Source organism: Tachyglossus aculeatus, chromosome 17 (assembly GCF_015852505.1).
Source record: "Tachyglossus aculeatus isolate mTacAcu1 chromosome 17, mTacAcu1.pri, whole genome shotgun sequence".
In the NCBI taxonomy this organism is placed as follows: domain Eukaryota; kingdom Metazoa; phylum Chordata; class Mammalia; order Monotremata; family Tachyglossidae; genus Tachyglossus; species Tachyglossus aculeatus.
The window spans coordinates 943912-962979 of NC_052082.1; the positions used below are offsets into that span (position 1 = coordinate 943912).

Genomic DNA, 19068 nt, shown 5'->3' on the forward strand with positions numbered 1-19068 from the left:
ACCACTCCCTATTTGACCTCTGCAGCTGGCCTTTACTGTCCTGACCACCCAGCACTGCCTCAGCAGTGTGCAAACCCATCTTGTTAGACTTTACATTATCTCTAAACACCATCCTCCTAATTGAGATGGTGTCCAATAATTAGCCAGTTGTATTTCTGCACCTACTCTGTGTGCAGAATACTATACTTGATGCTTGGGGGGGTTCACTGGGGTTAGTAGACTTGAGGAGTTTGGAAAGAGTCCAAATCACCCTTAGCCTGTTAGAGTGGAAGCTTCTCATGGGCAGAAACCTTAGCAAATTTTGTACTTCCCAAGAGCTCAGTCAAAGCTCTGGCAACCATAGGTGCTCAGGAACACTCTCACTCCAGGATGAGCAGACTCTAAAGGACTCTGCTGCTTGGATTCCAGCAGATCCTGGGGTGCACAGTGGTGGGGGCTGCCATGCTGAGCCTGGGACTCTTTCTTCCACAGGCCTGTACTCAGGAAGCCCCAGCTCAACAGCAGCCGCTCTTGGTGAGCCAGAGACTGGAAAAAAAGTGACCCTGGCATCCATCACAGTAACTCCTGGGAGACCGGCCAGGACAGGCACCTCCCCTCCCGCAGCAACCAAATACAGTGCGGGACGGGCCCCGACCACGCAGTCCCATAGAGTCATCCAGACACTGGCAGGGGCACCCACCAAGGAATCCTCTGGGCGGGGGGGTGCTGGAGAGGTGGGGCACCCGCCCTGCGACAGTGAAACCTGCAGTGGGAGAGGGATCTGTGTGATGGAGGGGAAGCAAAGGAAATGCAACTGCGAGCTGGGCTACAGTGGGGATTTCTGTGAGGAAGAGGTGGCGACGGCAGCAGCCGGACCACGGCCTGGACACGTAGCTCTGGGCATCATTTTATCCTTGTTCATCCTTGCCATCGTCGGGGGAGCTCTTCTCTACATCAGGAGGCAAAACCAACTCAAACGGTGAGTCCATCCTGGGTGGAAAGTTGAAACTCGAGTTGTCTGGAGCTCTGGACAGCACTCCACCTCTAGGGCTGACCTGGGACCTCTAGAGTCCAGGCTTTATAAAGGGGCCCTTCTGGCTAGATGAACACATTCATGCACATCTGGCCACCAGCTTGAGCAGCTCAGCCTCCTACCCCAGCACTCCTCTACTCCAGACTTCTTTGCCTTCCCTCACCATGGGTAGTTGAATCCATTACCTGGTTAGCTGTCCAAGTTTGTTACTGAAGCATTTTCAGGGCCCTTACCCTTTGCTCTCTCAAGGCTACTGCTGTAGCCAATCCATTGCTTCACCCTATTCTCCCCATTGGAACTGGGAGTAGAAGCAGCCCCCCACGATCTGCCCTGAAAGCAGAGAGGACACTCAGCCCTCCAGTTTGGCCCCAATGCCCAATCCAGCAATGCCTTGAGGTCCTATCGCATCCAGCTTGGCTCCCCCAGCCTCCACTCTCTTCCTTGAGCTTTACTTGCCCGCTAGCTTGGAGGCTTGGGAGCCATACTAGCTCAGGGGCAAGCACCATCAACCCCAGGGGGCTGTTCCAATTCACCCAGACCCTGGATGCAGCCTCGCTGCAGAAAGAGGGAAAACCTCTGACGCTTGTCTCTGGACAGGTAAATGTCAGCTAGAGTAGTGGAATAGTATGAAAAAACCACAGCTGTTTAGCCCTATGGCTTGTTAGTCTGGTCCCACAGAGTTCTTACCCAGTAAGCGCTCAATAAATATGATAGAATGAATGAATGAAACCCCTGAGCCTAAGTTGATGCAGTAGAGTGTCCCTCTCTGCTGCCTATTAACTCTGCCTGCTTTGGTTCTAGAACATCGAGCACCGGGTCCTCCAGAGTCTTGACCAACTACAGGATCAGTGAACAGGAAGAAGAGACCCTCGTGAGTAGTGAAACATTTGTCAATGAAGCCTATGATGAAAAACAGGTGCGTAAAGGTTTGAGCTGATGGGGGAGAGGGAAAGAGGAGACCCACTGGTCCCAGGATGCAGTTCTGAGTCCGCCTGGTCCACTGGCTTGGCCAGCAGTGGGTGGAAATAGAGCTGAGACCATGAGAATGGTAAACTCCTTGAGGACAGGGCATTATTTAGCCCTCATGCCCACCCTCTCCCTGGTCCTTATGTCCTAAGGGATTTTCAGGGACCCTGGGGACTGGACTCAACTGTAGGGTGATGGGGTTTGAGGATATCTTGGGCAAAAAAGAGTGAGGAACCTCAGGGCTTCTACATCAGTACATGTCCCTGCCTTCAAGCCTTCTCCCTGATGGCTGAGGTGGAAGCAGTCTTATTGCACATATTAGCCAGGAGTCCCAAGTCCTGCCCTCTGCCCCTAACCTTTACAAACCTCACACTGACCCCTCTCTCCTCTTAGGGTGGGTGGGAAGTGAGGAGAGAACCAGTATGAAGTTCAGGGGTGCCAAGGAGGGGGAAATGAAGTCCCCACCTCTGTTTGCTATAGAAACCAGGTGGGCACCTGTCAGACATATGGGGTTGGGCTATGGGCAGTTGCTGCCCACTCTTTAGTCACCTTGACAACTTCTGGGTGACTCACAACTCCCAGAGGGCTGCCCCCTGGGCAACAGGGAGGGTAGGCAAGCAAGCTGGAGAGGGGAACAGAAGCAGTCTTTTGTAGAGGCAGAGCACACATGTGCATGCATGTGAGTTAATGGAGTGTCTCTGTCTCTGTTTCCCAACAGGAGCTAACAGGAGCTGCCTCCTGAGTAGCTCAACCTGGAATTCAGTATTTCAATAAAGCAATTGCTTAGATCTGTGTGTCTGCCTCCTCAGTGAGTAGTCAAAGCTGAGCGCAGAGCCTTGGCTGTTTGCCTTGGGCTGGGGGAACTGGATGGGGGATTTGGGAGTGGGTGACTGGAGCTCTGTATGAGCACTTGAGGACCAGCTGGTGGCATCTTATGCCCTAGGCTTGCTTAGTGACGCTAAAGTCAGTCGGCGAGAGGCATGGACACTGCCAGTACCTGTAGGACTTGACTGATCAAGTCACTGGTTTTTTTCCCCCCCACCCCACCTACCCACCTTGTGGAGGCAAGCACACTGCAGTTCTAGCACAAAGGTCCCAGGTCTGCACCCCACCCTCTGTACCTTAATTGTGTCTATCCCAGTGGGCAAGGGCGAGCAGAGATGTGTTCACAGCACGTCGGCTGTTTGCTGGCAGCTTCTTTCAGTGGGTCAGGGAATGTATCCAGTGTTCCTGCTGGGCCAGTCCTAGGGCTTAGCACTGTGCCTTGCATACACACACTACATGCTACTCTTGCTGCCACTACTAGATGTGGCTGAGGGTTTGAAGATCTTGAGGAGTCAGAATTCATGACTGCCTTTATGCCACCACGCTGTTCCTTCCCCAAGTCTCTTCCCCTGCCAACCATTCCCTTCTCCATCACTTCAGAGTAGGAGCAGGTCCAGAAGGGGCAGCTGCTGATATTTGCTGCACAAACCCTTTTGTCTGGGTCAGGAAGGCCATTAGCTTGGAACTCTAGGAGCAGGGGTGGGGGATGCTGACCAGATGACTGAGGGGAGACCTCAGAGGTTTCAGATCTAAGACAGCTACCCTTTCTGTCCCTGGTTAAAGCATACCTCCTACTGCTAACTTTCTCTACTCTGCCATCATTGCTTGTATTATTTTTTTTTTTTTTATGGTACAAAGTGGTAACTACTTGCCAGGCACTAGGGTAGATAAAAGCTAAGCAGCTTGGACACAATCCATGTCCCACATGGGCTTAGTCTGTATCCCCATTTTACAGATGAGGTAATGGAGGCACAGCAAAGTTGTGGTGTTCCACCTTCTCAACATCTCTAAAATCCACCCTTTCCTCTCCATCCAAACTACTACTATGTTAATACAGTCACTCATCCTGTCTTGCCTGGACTACTGCATCAGCCTCCTGTCTCTCCCCACTCCAGTCCATACTTCCCTCTGCTGCCTGGATCATCTTCCACAAAAAACATTCAGTACATGTTACCCTGCTCCTCAAAAAAACTCCAGTGGTTGCCCATTCACCTCCACGTCCTCACCACTGGCTTTAAAGCACTCTACCACCTTGTCCGCTCCTTCCTTACTTTCCTTTTCATCTTCTACAACCAAGCCCACACACTTTATTCCTCTAGTGCTAACCTTCTGACTGCCTCGATCTTGTCCGTCTCTCCATTGATTCCTTGCTCAAATATTGCCTCTGGCCTGGAATATCCTCCCTCCTCAAATCCAACAATTAGTTCCTCCCCCATCAACCCCTTAAAGCATAGACCGTTGTTGGGTAGGGACCATCTCTATATGTTGCTGAATTGTATTTCCCAAGTGCTTAGTACGGTGCTTTGCCCACAGTAAGTGCTCAATAAATATGATTGAATGAATATTGAAAGCACATCTCCAAAAGGACTTGCTAGACTAAGTTCCTCCTTCTCTCTTCTTCCACTCCTGCATTGCCCTGACTTGCTCCCTTGGTTCCTATTCCTTTGTTTCTCTCCCGTGCCCCCATCCCAGCCCTACAGCACTTATGTACATATTTGTAATTAATTTATATTGATCTGTCTCCCCTGATCTAGACTGTAAGCTTGTTATGGGAAGAGATTGGGTATGTTTATTATGGCATTGTACTCTCCCAAGTGCTTTGTGCAGAGCACTGTGCTAAGTGCTCAAATACGATTGAATGAATGAAGTGACTTGCCCAAAGCTTCATAGCAGACAAGTGGAAGAGCTGGAATTAGAACCAAGGTCCTTCTGACTCCTAGGCTGGTGCTCTGTCCACTTGGCCAAGCTGGCTGAGTGCTTATTGTGTGCAGAGCACTGTACTGAGCATTTAAGGTCTTGCCAGAGAAGCCGAGGGCAGCACCAGAAAATTGGGTTGTCGCTGGGTATTTGACTTCCACAAAAGCTATTTTCAGATTTGGCCCTGATATCAGTGGTGTGAGATCAAGGGAGCAGGAATCCTGCTGGCAAAAACAATGAGTTTTATATTGTTTGAATGCCTACTCTTTCCAGGAGGGAGAGCCCCAGACTCCAAACCTGGCCCCGGACACACCTGCAGAAGCTGCTCTGCCTAATACCCCTCTAGGCCTTCCCTGACTAATTTCTTCCCTTGCCCTCCCACTGCCCCTTATGACAGCATTTCCACATCTCTCCCCCGCCCCCCCCCCCCCGGCCCCTGCCAACTCCCATATAGCATGTATGTATCTTTAAGATCCACTACTCCCCTGCTAGATTGTAAGCTCTTAATTCTATTTTATGCTTCCAGGTGTTCAGTATAGTGCTCTGTACCTACTATGGATTGACTTTTGCAAATGAAAAGCAGAATGGCCTTGTGGAATGAGCATAGGCCTGGGCATCAGAGAACCTAGGTTTTAATCCTGACTCCACCACTCATCTGCTGTATGACCTTGAACAAGTCACTTAACTCCCCTGTGCCTCCATTATCCAGTCAGTTGTATTTGAGGGCTTACCATGTGCACAGCACTGTACTAAGCATGTGGGAGAGTACATCTGTAAAATGGGGATTGACTGAGAGCCCTATGTGGGACAGGGATTGTGTCCAACCACATAATCTTGTATCTGCCCCACCATTTAGTACATTATCTGCCATCTAGTAAGCACTTAAAGTGGAATGTGCTTTCTAGTCAAAGAGGTGAGGATGTAGTTAAAGTGGGTGTACATGAACAATGGTAAAGTCTTTTGTGAGAGTTAAAGTACAGAACTCCTGTGGCTCAGGTCAGTGACAGGCCACTTGCACCAATCCGCTCTGAGGCTCTCCCTTCACGCTAGACACTCCCAGTGATGCCCTATTGTCTGACAGACCAAGGGCTGTCCTTCCCTAACAGACAAATACAATAAAGCCAACTTCCTGTTTGGTACTCCACTCCTGTTGTGATTCCTGGAGCTCTGACTAGGATTTGGGGCCTTGGAATTCTGATCAGTGGGGTGACTTTTACTTTCTTGGCCCTTTAGTCCCCTTCTGGGATGGGGGGGGGGGGGGCACATCTGCACCCTGCAAATGAGACAGGGGTTAGGGTGGAGGAGTGAAAGTCTGTGGGCCGAATGGTTGTGACACCACTGTCAGTGGCTATGGGCCGGGGAGTTGGCAGATTTCCCACAGATGGCTCACTCTCAGGGAGCAAAGAGCAGTTCTTGGCCCAGCACGGAGGAGGAAGCGGGAAAGGGCGGGAGCCAGGCAAGGTCCCCTGAGGGCAGCAGGGAGGGAGGTGGCCTAGGTAAGCCATAAACCGTTTCCTGTCCAAGAAGGGAGAGCTGGGTTGGGAGATTGCTGCCACTGGGACCTACAACCCACACCAGGTCATAGAATAGACTGACTGTCCTGCCTCTCCCCAGGCAGACAGGGCCCCCCTGAGCTCTTGGAAAACTACATGTGTGTCTGCTGTACCCTGCAACCAGTCGATCATTCAGCAGGGAGATCTCTGTAGCTGGAGCCCCAGGCCCTCTCTATTCAGAGTCCGAGAGGGTGACCTCTCCTTTCAGACTGCAGGCCAGGGCTGTCTCTTGGGGTGGGTGGTGTCTGGACCCTGATCCTGCCCAGCTCACAGACAGCGGTGTTTAGATCAGGGATGAAGCTAGGTCAGGGTTTGCACTAGAAACAGTTCTGGTTGTGCTGGGGCGCATTATTGCTCACGTTTCTGTGTCTGAGTTCCTGCTTGTCTGGAGCGTCCTCAGAAAATGGTGCTGAGATGGGGAAGCATCTATGAAATCAAGGTGTCTGAGGAGTTCTGTTTTATTCTAGTGGTAAGCACGGTTTCAGTCACATTTCTCGACAGCAGCATAAATCAGGATGGAGGGTGGTGACTCAGTGTTTCAAATCCAAACCATTGACAGAAACTGGGGTTTGGGCTTGGGGCACCCAGAGACACAGTTCTGCAACTTACCTGAATTTGTAGCTGAATTGACAACACTGGAGTCAGGCTCATGGAGAAAACACATGGGCTAGCAGTTGTACCCTCTCAAGGACTTGTTGCAGTGCTCCACAACAGTAAATTTGCTTGCCCGATTTGCTTGTCTCCACCCAGTGCTCAGTATAATACCATTATTATTATTATTGCTAATAATAATATTAATAATAATAAATAAGATTTGATGGTTATGTATAGGCTGGTCTAGAGGCAGCATGGTCTGATGGAGAAGGCAGAGAACTGGGATTTGGGAGACCTGGGTTCTCACCCCAGCTCTGTCCCCCTGTCTGCTATATGAATTTGAGTTTGTCACAACCTCTGGGGCCCCAGTTTCCTAATCTGTGGAATGGCAACAATACCTGCTCTCCCTATCTCATAGGGAGGTTGTGAGTATAAAATCATTTGTTTGATCTGAACAAATGAAAGCCCTCCACAAAGAACAAGGTGATATTATTCACCCTATACCCTGTTACATTGCAGGATCAGTTCCCCAGGCCCCGGCTGGGCCAGATTGGGTCAGGTTGAGCCCACTGGGATGAGTGACCAGCAGAGACAGATCTAGCCACCCTCAGAACCCCATGTTCCAGTGAGGTGCCCCCACGGCTCACGTGGCACCCACGATCAAAGCCTTTCCCGTATCTGTGGGCTTCTGGAAGAGAGAATGGGCCATGCCTTCTGTTTCCATTCTTCCCAGCAAGGGGCAAGAGATTGGAAAGCCCAACTATCCCATGAAGGGAAGGAGAGGGAAGGTGGGAGTCTGTGAGCCCCATGTGGGACAGGGATGGTAAGCTTGCTGTGAGCGGGGAACCTGCCTACCAACTCTGTTGCATTGTAATAATAATAATTATGGTATTTATTAAATGCTCACTATGTACTGAGCACTGCTCTAAGTGCTGGGGTATCTAGAGAAGCAGCGTGGCTTAGTGGAAAGGGCAGGGGCTTGGGAGTCAGAGATCATGGGTTCCAACCCCAGCTCTGCCACTGGCCAGCTGTGTGACTTTGGGCAAGTCACTTGACTTTTCTGTGCCTCAGTCCCCTCACCTGTAAAATGGGGATTAAGACTGTGAGCCCCACGTGGAGCAACCTGATTACCTTGTACCTACCCCAGCGCTTAGAACAGTGCTCGGCACATAGTAAGCGCTTAACAAATGCCAACATTATATTTATTTATACAAGGTTATCTGTTTGTACACAGTCCCTGACAACCATGGGCTCACGGTCTAAGTAGGAAGGAGTAGAATTTAATCCCCATGTTTACAGACGCAGAAACTGAGGCACAGAGAAGTGAAGGGACTTGCCCAAGGTCAAACTTTTATTCATTCATTCAGTCATATTTATTGAGCACTTACTGTGTACAAAGCACTGCATTTAGCACTTGGGAGAATACAGTACAACGGACACAGTCTCTGCCCACAGTGAGCTACAGGGAGTAGATAAGTGGTAGAGCTAGGATTAGAACCCAGGACCTCAGACTCCCAGACTAGTGTGCTTTCCACTGGGTCACGCTGCTTCTCTCCCAAGTGCTCTGCACACAGTAAGTGCTCAATACCATTGATGATGACTGCATATATATATGTAGACATCTGTAATTTATCTACTTATTTATATTAATGTCTGTCTCCCCCTTTAGACTGTGAGCTCCTTGTGGACAGGGAATAGTGTACTCTCCCAAACACATAGTACAGTGCTTTGCACACATTAAGCACTCAATAAATACGATTGAGTGAATGACTGTGAGCCCCACATGGGACAGGCTCTGTGTCCAACCTGAGCAACTTGTAGCTTACCCAGCACTTAGAAGAGCACTTGACACCTAGTAAGCACTTTAATACCACGATTATTATTAATTACGAAGATAAGACGGGGTCCAGGAGGGGCGAGGGAGCCAATCCAACCAGGCACCCGGCCCCTGCCTTCGAGCCAGATGCACCCTCTAACCGCCCGGCCAGAAGTGCAGAGAAGCAGCATGGCATACAGCAGAGGCTTAGGAGTCAGAAGGTCATGGGTTCATATCACAGCTCCATCACTTGACTGCTGTATGACCTTGGCCAAGTCACTTCACTTCTCAGTGACCCCATCTGTAAAATGGGGATTGAGACCATGAGCCTCACGTGCGACAGGGACTGTGTCCAACCTGATTTGCTTGTATAATAATGATAATAACGATGGCATTTCCCAGTGTTTAGTACAGTGCTTGGCACATAGGCGCTTAACAAATACCGTTATAATAATAATAATAATAATTATTATTATTATTATTAAAAGCCCGACAGGTACTTGGCACAGAGGGTTCAGGCAGCATCTGATCGAGTTAAATGGACGCCAAGTTGAAGGAATCCAATGTTGTCACCTGAAGGCAATCCTGCAGCCATGTCACTCTTTTCCAGAAGAGCACAAACCTTCAAAAACGAACAAACGGAGGCCCAAAAGACAAGTGCAACCCTGCGCTCCGCTTCTGTGTCGCGGAAGGCTCAGAACCGGACCGTTCTGGCCTAGGCCGAGTGATGGTGTCCATCCTTTGGTCCGATCTGGTCCGGGGCCTCCAGCAGCAGCCAGGCCGGACGAAGGGTCTGACGGAGGGAGGGTGTCCGGGCCGGGGACGCCGGGGTCTACAAGTGGGACTCCGGGGATGCCGGGGTCTACAAGTCAGAGTCACAGGGGAGAGAGGAGGAAGAGGCGCACTGGTCAGGGCCATGGCGGTCACCCCTGATGGCCTCGCCGTTGAGCACATCCAGTGGGTTGGTGTGGGCGTGGGCATCCTGAAGCCGACTTTGGGGCAGGGGGCCTTCTGGTTGCTGGAGACACCGGGGTCTACAAGTCGGAGTCACAGGGGAGAGTGGAGGAGGAGGAGCGCTGTTCAGGGCCGCGGTGGTCACCCCTGATGACCTCACCATCGAGCACGTCCAGCGGGTTGGTGTAGGCCCGGGGTGAGGCGGGGGCGGGCATCCTGAAGCCGACCTTGGGGCGGGGGGCCTTCTGGTCGCCCGGGCCAGGCCGTCCAGTGGGCGGTGGGCGTTTCTGTCTGGGGGACGTGTTGTCCGCAGAAGGCTGGGTCCAGGGCCACCCCGAGAGCTGGGTTGCGCCCCTGGCCGGGCCGGGGCGGGGGGCTCTGAGGCGGGGGCGCCGACACTTCCCACAGCAGTGGGCGAGGCTGAGCGCCAGGGAGAAGCCGCCCAGGATGAGCAGGCAGCTGCCCAGGTAGGTCAGCACCAGGCTGTAGCTGACTCCCACGGTCAGCGGGCCCGGCGGGAGCGGCAGCACGGCCCCGTCCCGCAGGACGTGGTTGTACCAGGACACCGGGATCAGGCTGAGCAGCCCCGAGGCGGCGAGCAGTAGCCCCGCGACGCCTGCCAGCGCCCAGCGTGGCTCGTCCTGCCAGCAGCGCACGCCCAGGGTGGCCAGCAGCAGCCCCCCGACGGTGACCACCAGCGAGGCGACCATGAGCCCCTGTGCCGCCCGCACCGGCCTTGCCGAGAAGTAGGCCCACTGGTCCGGCACCTGGCAGCGCCGCTCCCGGCTGCTGCCCTCCAGGCAGATGGTCCACAGCCCCTGGTACATCACCGTGTCCACCGGCTGGTCTAAGAAGCCGGACAGCCGGCGCCAGCCGGGGGCCAGCGTGCCGGTCAGGGTGAAGAGCAGGCCGCAGGAGGCCAGCACCAGCCCCAGGATCATCGCCGTCGGGGTCCTCATGGCGGGTCAGAGGTCACGGCCGTCGGCCCCGGGGATGAGGAGGAGGATGGGGCACGGATGCAGGAGGGGCCGGCCTCTGCTCAGTCCTCCGCCCTCCGCTCGTGTGTCCGGGGCCCGCTGACCGGCTCTCCGGGAGCCGACGGCCAGGCTCCGCAGGCCTCGGCTCCCATCCCCAGCGCGGCTGGAGGACGGACGGGACGGACGGTGGGACGGTTTCCTGGGGGGCAGCGTCGCCCACCGTCTGTCCGGAGCCTGGGAGCTCGGTCCCTCCCTCCGTCCCTCCTTTCGTCCGTCGGTCCGTAAGCGAAACCAGCTCCCGGGAGGGGCCGATCGAAACTAGGAGGCCCGACCGGGCAGCGGGAGGAGCGGGGACAGGAGGAGGGATCAGCAGGTGCTCGCAGGAAGGGCGAGGGAGGGGCCGAGGACTACACGGCATTCATTCATTTTCACTCGTTCATTCAAACCATCAGTCGTATTTATTGAGCGCCTACGGTGTGCAGAACACTGGACTAAGCGCTTGAGAAGTACAAGTTGGCAACATATAGAGACAGTCCCTACCCAACAGTGGGTTGTTGAGGGCCCACAGTGCGCAGAGCACTGTGCTAAAATCGTGGAAAGTACAATAGAGAAGCAGCGAGGCTCAGTGAAAGACAGCCCGGGCTTTGGAGTCAGAGGTCAGAGGTTCAAATCCTGTCCCCCGCAATTGTCAGCTGTGTGACTTCGGGCAAGTCGCTTAACTCCTCTGTCCCTCAGTTACCAATGGGGATCATCATCAATCGTATTTATTGAGCGTTTACTGTGTGCAGAGCACCGTACTAAGCGCTTGGGAAGTACAAATTGGCAACATATAGAGACAGTCCCTACCCAGCAGTGGGCTCACAGTCTAAAAGATAACAATGGCGTTTATTAAGCGCTTACTATGTGTAAAGCACTGTTCTAAGCGCTGGGGAGATTACAAGGTGATCAGGTTGTCCCACGGGGGGCTCAGAGTCTTAATCCCCATTTTACAGATGAGGGAACTGAGGCACAGACAAGTTAAGTGACTTGCCCAAAGTCACACAGCTGACAGTTGGCGGAGCCGGGATTTGAACCCATGACCTCTGACTCCAAAGCCCGGGCTCTTTCTACTGAACAATGCTGCTAATGTGAACTCCCCATGGGACAACCTGATTACCTTGTAACCTCCCTAGCACTTAGAACAGTGCTTTGCACATAGTAAGTGCTTAATAAATGCCATCATCATCATTATTATTATTACAATATAGCAATAGAGGGACAATCCCTGCCCACAATGGGCTCACAGTCTGGCGTGGGGGGAGGGGGGCGGGGAGTGGGGGCAGATATCAATATATTCATTCAATCGTATTTATTGAGCACTTACTGTGTGCAGAGCACTGTACTAAGCGCTTGGGAAGTACAAGTCAGCAACATATAGAGACGGCCCCTACCCAACAACGGGCTCTGTAAAGAGGTATCAATATAAATAAATAGAATTATAGATATATACACAGTGCTTGGAAATGAGTAAGCGCTTAACAAATACCACTGTGATTTTTATTATTATTTACATAAGTGCTATGGGGCAGGAAGGGGGGAAGAGCAAAGGAAGCGAGTCAGGGTGTTGTGGAAGGGAGGAGGAGCAGTGGCAGACCCCCCCCCCCCGCCATTGTCGTGGGGCTGCGGGGGACATCTTCACTGAGTGCCCCCCACCCCGTCCTCTTCTCCCCCAGGGTTTGTGCTGGTCTGGGGACCGGGTCCACCGGGCTCTGGCTTCCTGACACCACGCGACTCTGGTGTTGGGAGTGAGCCAAAGTTCTAGGCCACTGAGGCCTTGTTGAACAAACCAGAAAAACGCAACTATCCCAGAGAACGGTCCGTTTATTATTTCCCACACCACGGTCGGCCACTCTAGTCTCGGGGACTGAAGTTTGGAAGTGGAAAAGTTGTGCAAAGAGAGGCAACCACTCATAAAACCGGCCTTTTGGTGGACGAGGGTGTGCGTATGTGGAGGTTGGGGGGGCTACTGAAGGTGTAGTATTAAGGAGAAGACTGGTTGAAAGCCAAATGTGGGGAGGCAGCGTAGCTTAGTGGAAAGAGCAAGGAGCAGCGAGTCAGGAGCTCTGGGTTCCAGTTCCAGCACTGCACCTGACTTGGGTGTCATCCTCTCTGGGCCCCCATTATCTGTGAAATGGTAATAATTATAATCATATTTGTTAAGCTAGACTGTAAACTCATTATAGGCAGGGAATGTATCTGTATACTGTTGTGTTGTACTCTCCCAAACACTTTAGTACAGTGCTCTGCACTCAGTAAGAGCTCAATAAATATAATTAATAGATTGATTAAGTGCTTACTAAGTGTCAACCACTCACTAAGCTCTGGGGTAGATACAAGATAAACAGGTCCCTCAAGGGGCTCACAGTCTATGAAGAAGGGAGAACAGGTATTGACTCTCCATTAATGCAGATGAGGGAACTGAGAAGTTAAGTGACTTACCCAAGGTCACACGCCAGATAAGTGGTGGGGCCGGAATTAGAGCCCGGGATAAAATAACTGTACTCCCTCAGAGGGGTGGCGTGAGCACAGAGTGAGAATGTAAAGTGCCTTTGGCAAAGGCAAAGTGGCCACATACACATGGTCATCTGGTCACCAAGATAGCAGGTCTCTGCATGGATATCTGTCCCACCAACACAGGTTTGGGAGTCAGAGCATCTGGGCTCTAATCCCAGCTCTGCCACTTGTCTGCTGTATGACCTTGGACAAGTCACTTAACTTCTCTGTGCCTCAGTTACCTCATCTGTAAAATGGGGATTAAATTCATTCCCTCCTGCTTAGGCCATGTGCCCCACATGGGACATGGACTGTGCCCAACTTGATTAATTTATACCTACCCCAGTGCTTAGTACAGTGCCTGGCACGTAGGAAGCACTTAACTAATGCCATTCAAAAAAAAATCTGAATAGCGGGGTCTTTGGCAGAGGCATTGTGATGATCTCTCCATCTCTCTGCAGGAAGGAGCAGCCCAAGATCTCAAAGAAGTGCTTAGGACAGTGGCCTGCACACGGCAAGTGCTCAGTAAATACCACTGATTGTTGCACCCATGACCAGAGAATACTGTACTGTAGTTTTATAGGTAGCAGCAGCACTGATTGAGCACCCACTTGGTACTGTGCACTGTACTCGCCACTTGGGGCTACCGAAGTGACCTGTTCCCGGCCACAAGGAGCTTCCTCTCCAACATTAAGGTCCCTTTCTAGGAGCAGCTATCTGTAATAATAATAATAATAATGATGGCATTATTTATTAAGTGCTTACTATGTGCAAAGCACTGTTCTAAGCGCTGGGGAGGTTACAAGATGATTGTCCCCCAGGGGACTCACAATCTTAATCCCCATTTTACAGATGAGGGAACTGAGGCACAGAGAAGTTAAGTGACTTGCCCAAAGTCATACAGCTGACAACTGGCAGAGCCGGGATTTGAACCCACGACCTCTGACTCCAAAGCCCGTGCTCTTTCCACTGAGCCACGCTGTTTCTCCTAATCTGTAATCTGTAATCATCTGTAATCTGTGTCTGTAATCAAGAAGCTGTGAGCAGGCAGCCAGTATGGTCTCCGCAGTGTGCCCACTGTAGTAAAGAACCCTTAGTTCTCCCATAGAATGGCAGGGGGTGGGGGGTGCTCCTGCAGAAGCTCGTGTTGAGGCACTCACCGCCGTGGGCAAGCGAGAACCATCCCTTCGACACTGCGGTTTGGAGGGCCCGGCCAGGCTGGAGTTGTCGGCCTAAGCCCCGGACTGACCCCTTGCCAGTGTTCTGGCTGCTCAAGCAGAGAAAATCCGCACTCAAGCAGGGTTGGGTGGACCTGGCCTTTCATTCATTCAATCGTATTTATTGAGCGCTTACTGTGTGCAGAGCACCGTACTAAGCACTTGGGAAGTACAAGTTGGCAACATATAGAGACAGTCCCTACCCAACAGCGGGCTCACAGTCTAGGAGGGGGAGACAGGCAACAAAACAAAATATATTAACAAAATAAAATAACTAGAATAAATATGTACAAGTAAAATAAATGAATAGAGTAATAAATATGTACAAACATATATACAGGATATATACATATATAAGTGTAACACAGTCACTTCATTTCCTCCATCTCCTCACTTTAACCACATTTGGATACATGAAAGAGTGCCTTCAACCTTACAATACAACTGCACTGGCCTCACGGTTCCCTCTATAACTGACTGTGTCTCAGTCTCTCTGGTTCTTTCTGTGCCTGTCTCTCTGTCTCTTTCAGTCTCTGTCTCTGGTTCTCTGTGGGCCTGTCTCTCAGTCTGTCTCTTTCTCTGTGTCTCTGTCTCTCTGTGTTCTCAGCCTGTCTCTCGCTCTCTGTCTCAGTCTGTTTCCCTGGGTGTCTCTGTCTCTCAGTCTCTCTCTTTCTCAGAGTCTCAGTCTCTGGTTCTCTTTGGGCCTGTCTCTCAGTCTGTCTCTCAGGCTGTCTCCATCTCTGGGCCTCAGTCTCTCTGTGTCTCTCAGCCCTGTCTCCATCTCTGTGTCTCAGTCTCTCTCTGTTCTCTGTGCATCTGTCTCTGTCTCTCTTTCTCTATGTCTCTCAGCCCTGTCTCCATCTCTGTGTCTCAGTCTCTCTATGGTTCTCTCTGCACCTGTCTCTCAGGCCTTCTGGGTCAAACAGAAAACCAAAGTTTAAAACCACACTGCGGGGTGTGGGGGGCTTGATGGGAGGTTGGGAGTGGGAGACCGTGTATCAGCAAAAAGCTGCTTGTCCATGACTTCTAGGCCTGCTAGGGAACAGCTGTGCAGAAAAGGACCCTGACGCAGAGGTTGAGAGGAAACTTCTCCTGGGATTAAGTTCTTACCTCTCTCTCTACCCTTCCACCTTCACTGACCAGTCAATCAATCAATCAGTCGTATTTATTTAGCACTTACTGAGTGCAGAGCACTGTATTAAGTGCTTGGGAGATTACAATATGACAGAGTTGGGAGATAATTTTCTTGTCTCCCCCACTACGAGAGAAGCAGTGTGGCCTAGTGGAAAGAGCAGGTCCTGGGAGTCAGAGGACCTTTGTTCTAATCCAGGCTCTGCCACAAGTCTGCTTTGTTACCTTAGGCAAGTCACTTAACTTCTCTGTGCCTTGGTTTATTTATTTTACTTGTACATATCTATTCTATTTATTTTATTTTGTTAGTATGTTTGGTTTTGTTCTCTGTCTCCCCCTTTTAGACTGTGAGCCCACTGTTGGGTAGGGACTGTCTCTGTATGTTGCCAACTTAGACTTCCCAAGTGCTTAGTACAGTGCTCTGCACACAGTAAGCACTCAATAAATATGATTGATTGATTGATTGATTACCTCATCTGTCAAGTGGAGATTAAATCCTACTCCCTCCTACTTAGACTGTGCACCCCATGTGGGACAGGGCTGTGTCCAACCTGATTAACTTGTACCAACCCCAGCACTTAGTACAGTGCTTGGGACATAGTAAGCACTTAATCCCCTTCTATACTGTAAACTTGGGGCAGGGAATGGGTCTACCAATTCTGTTGTACTCTCCCAAGTACTTAGTACAGTGCTCAGTACACAGTGAGTGCTCAATAAATACCACTGATGATGATTATGATGAACGAGTATCATAATTATTTCTAAGAGTGTAAGCTGCTTGTGGGTTGGGAATATGTTACATCTATAGCTTCTATTGCACACTTAGTGCAGTGCGCACAGTACCTAGTAGATGCTTAATCAAAACAACTACTGTTTGAGAATCAGACCAGAAATGCTGGGAAGACCATAAGCCCTGAGAAACGTTTCCTTTATTGGCAGTTTCAAAACAAACAGTTAGAGGAAGATAAAGGCACCGTGACTTAAACCCCCACTCTGCAGTTGTGCTTCCGCTTAGCATGGGAATGTTTGGTTGGCTGAATCAGTTTTGTTGGTTACCTGTTTTACCTGTTCAGTTTCATCGGTTACCTGTTTTACCTGTTGCCACATTTCAGTTTACCTTGACCTCTAGACTGCAAACTCCTTGTGGATTGAGTCTACCAACTCTGTTGTATTGTTTTCTCCCAGGTGCTCAGTTCAGTGTTCTTCACACAGTAAGCGCTCAATCAATTCCTTTCATTATCTGAGTGTTGGTGCGGAGGACCCTCTGGAAATAGGCCTGGTTCGTCTTCCCTCCCCTCAAAACCGTGTTTAGGCCCATAGCAGCAGTAGCCCATTCTTCTCCAGAGGCCCCACGGGGAAGCTGGCCAGAAAGGAGGGTGGGAGAGTCACCCCGTTAATCTCCAGTTCAGTGGATGGAATCATGGATAACCAGCAGTGGGCTGGCTTCTCTGTCCTAGTGCAGTATAGACATTTTCCACAGAAGTAAGAGAAAATCCCAGTTCGGGGCAGTGGGGGTGCATGGAGAGGAAAGGAGAAGCTGGGGCCTCCAGGACACTGTGAGCTCAGTCAGTGCTTGTTTCTATGATGACCACAAAAAGACCAGAGCATTGGTTGGGGGCTGGGGGGCCGGGGGGGGGGATGGTGGGTGAAGAGAGGGAGTTAATCTTTTAAAACACTGAGCCCACAGGAAACAGCAGCAGGCGGGCAGCCGTGGAATGGGGTGGGGGCACCACTACAGCCAGGGAACCCTTCACTCTGACAGGAAGCTTGCTGCCCCATGGTCACCAGTCTTGGCAAGGGACAAGAGCTGGCTCAAGAGCCACTGTCCAGCTCAGGAGTGGGGTCATTAGTCCCCTGCCATGGTCCCCATTCATACTTTCATTCATTCATTTGTATTTATTGAGCGCTTACTGTGTGCAGAGCACTGTACTAAGCGCTTGTGAAGTACAAATTGGCAACATATAGAGACAGTCCCTACCCAACGACGGGCTCAGTCTAGAAGGGGGAGATAGACAACAAAACAAGCAGGTGTTTTTCAGATATTAACTGATAAGAACAGATAGTACACTTGATCTTAGCCCAAAGGCCGAAAAGCCCCCAGCCCCTGTTCTGTCATGGGAGGGTGGGGGTGGGCAGGGCTGCCAGTGGTGACTGCCCCCATCAACAGTAGCTGTCCAGCAGGTGGGTTTTCTGACCCACCAGGAGCCTCGCGTAAACCCACCAATACTGGGAAAAACAGGGTAAACTTTTCCAGCCCTTCCATGCTGTGCATCCGATGCCGCGGTGAAGGTCCCAAGCAGTCTTTTCATTCATTCATTCATTCAATCGTATTTATTGAGCATTTTAGGTGCGTAAACCACTGTACTAAGCACTTTGGAGAGTATAATATAACAATAAACAGACACATTTTTACACTGAGTGATGGAAGAGAGGCTGTTTCCACCCGCCTCGACGCCCCCATGCTCTGGTCAGAACTCCCGTCAGCCCATGCTCCAGTTGGGTGGATGGGCAGCCATGCCAGCGCGGGGCTGTCTGTACTACTGGAACTTCAGGAAGGCCATGGCCATGTCTGTGGCTGTGGCTGCAGCTGTGACTGTGGGACTCTGAGCCACGAGGAGCCCCAAACTCTGCTCCTCTAGACGCAATGCTCCAGCCCTTTTGTTGTAGATATACTTATTAATAATAATAATGATGGTATTTGCTAAGCGTTTACTATGTGCCAAGCACTGCTTTAAGCTCTGGAGCACTGTTCTAAGCACTGGATTATTATCTCATGTTGTCTTTGTGTTTTTATTGTTCCATCTTTCCTGATGTGTCTGTCTCCCGACACTTACTCTCTATTATTCTCAAATTGGGAGCTGCTTGAGGGTCAGGGACTGTGTCTAATTCTCACTGGTATATTTTTTCCCAGTGCTCAGTACAGTGCTCGGCAGGCTGTATGTGCTGAAAAGGTGGATTAGCAGTGTGGCTTTGTGGAAAGAGTCCTGGCCTGGGATTCAAAAGACCTGGAGCCTAATCCTGGCTATGCCAAATGTCTGCTGTGTGGCCTTGGACAAGTCACTTAACTTCTCTAAGCCTCAGTTGCCTCATCTGTAAGATAGGGATTAAAAGCTGTGAGACCCATGTGGGACAGGGACTGTGTCCAACCCGATTTGCTTGCATCCACCCCAGTGCTTAGTACAGTGCCTGGCACATAGTAAGTGCTTAACAAATACCATAAAATAATGTCACCTGTCAGCTGTGTGACCATGGGTGAGCCTGGCTCGGTGGAAAGAGCCTGGGCTTGGGAGCCAGAGGTCGTGGGTTCTAATCCCGGTTCCTCCACTTGTCTGCTGTGTGACTTTGGGCAAGTCACTTAACTTCTCTGTGCCTCAGTTCCCTCATCTGTAAAATGGGGATTAAGACTGTGAGCCCCTCGTGGGACAACCTAATCACCTTGTATCCCCTCCAGCGCTTAGAACAGTGCTTTGCGCACAGTAAGCGCTTAACAAATACCACCATTATTATTATTATTATTTAACTTCGTTGTGCCCCAGTTACCTCATCTGTAAAATGGGGATTAAGACTGTGAGCC

The 19068-nt window shown here is 50.9% G+C and overlaps 2 protein-coding genes and 1 pseudogene across 2 annotated transcripts in view; 1 reads left to right on the forward strand and 2 right to left on the reverse strand.

Annotated features, from left to right (window-relative positions):
- The window catches only part of LOC119939420 (low-density lipoprotein receptor-related protein 1-like), a 43752-nt gene extending 34350 nt beyond the window's left edge, over positions 1 to 9402 (forward strand). The window contains exons 31-34 of the mRNA XM_038759430.1: positions 472 to 958; positions 1814 to 1928; positions 2131 to 2204; positions 9294 to 9402. Of these exons, the coding sequence (XP_038615358.1) occupies positions 472 to 958; positions 1814 to 1928; positions 2131 to 2204; positions 9294 to 9402 (785 nt within the window). The remainder of the gene's footprint in view (positions 1 to 471; positions 959 to 1813; positions 1929 to 2130; positions 2205 to 9293) is intronic.
- On the reverse strand, positions 9177 to 10875 carry CLDN23 (claudin 23). The gene has a single exon (XM_038759678.1). It carries the CDS (start codon positions 10594 to 10596, stop codon positions 9718 to 9720), a length of 879 nt encoding a protein of 292 aa, XP_038615606.1. The 5' UTR covers positions 10597 to 10875; the 3' UTR covers positions 9177 to 9717.
- Positions 10876 to 17493: 6618 nt separating this feature from the next.
- On the reverse strand, positions 17494 to 17592 carry LOC119939867 (annotated as a pseudogene).
- Positions 17593 to 19068: the final 1476 nt, after the last annotated feature.

Bases quoted from the DNA above. Each gene is read 5' to 3' on its own strand.
- CLDN23 (XM_038759678.1), bottom strand. From the start codon at position 10,596: ATGAGGACCCCGACGGCGATGATCCTGGGGCTGGTGCTGGCCTCCTGC.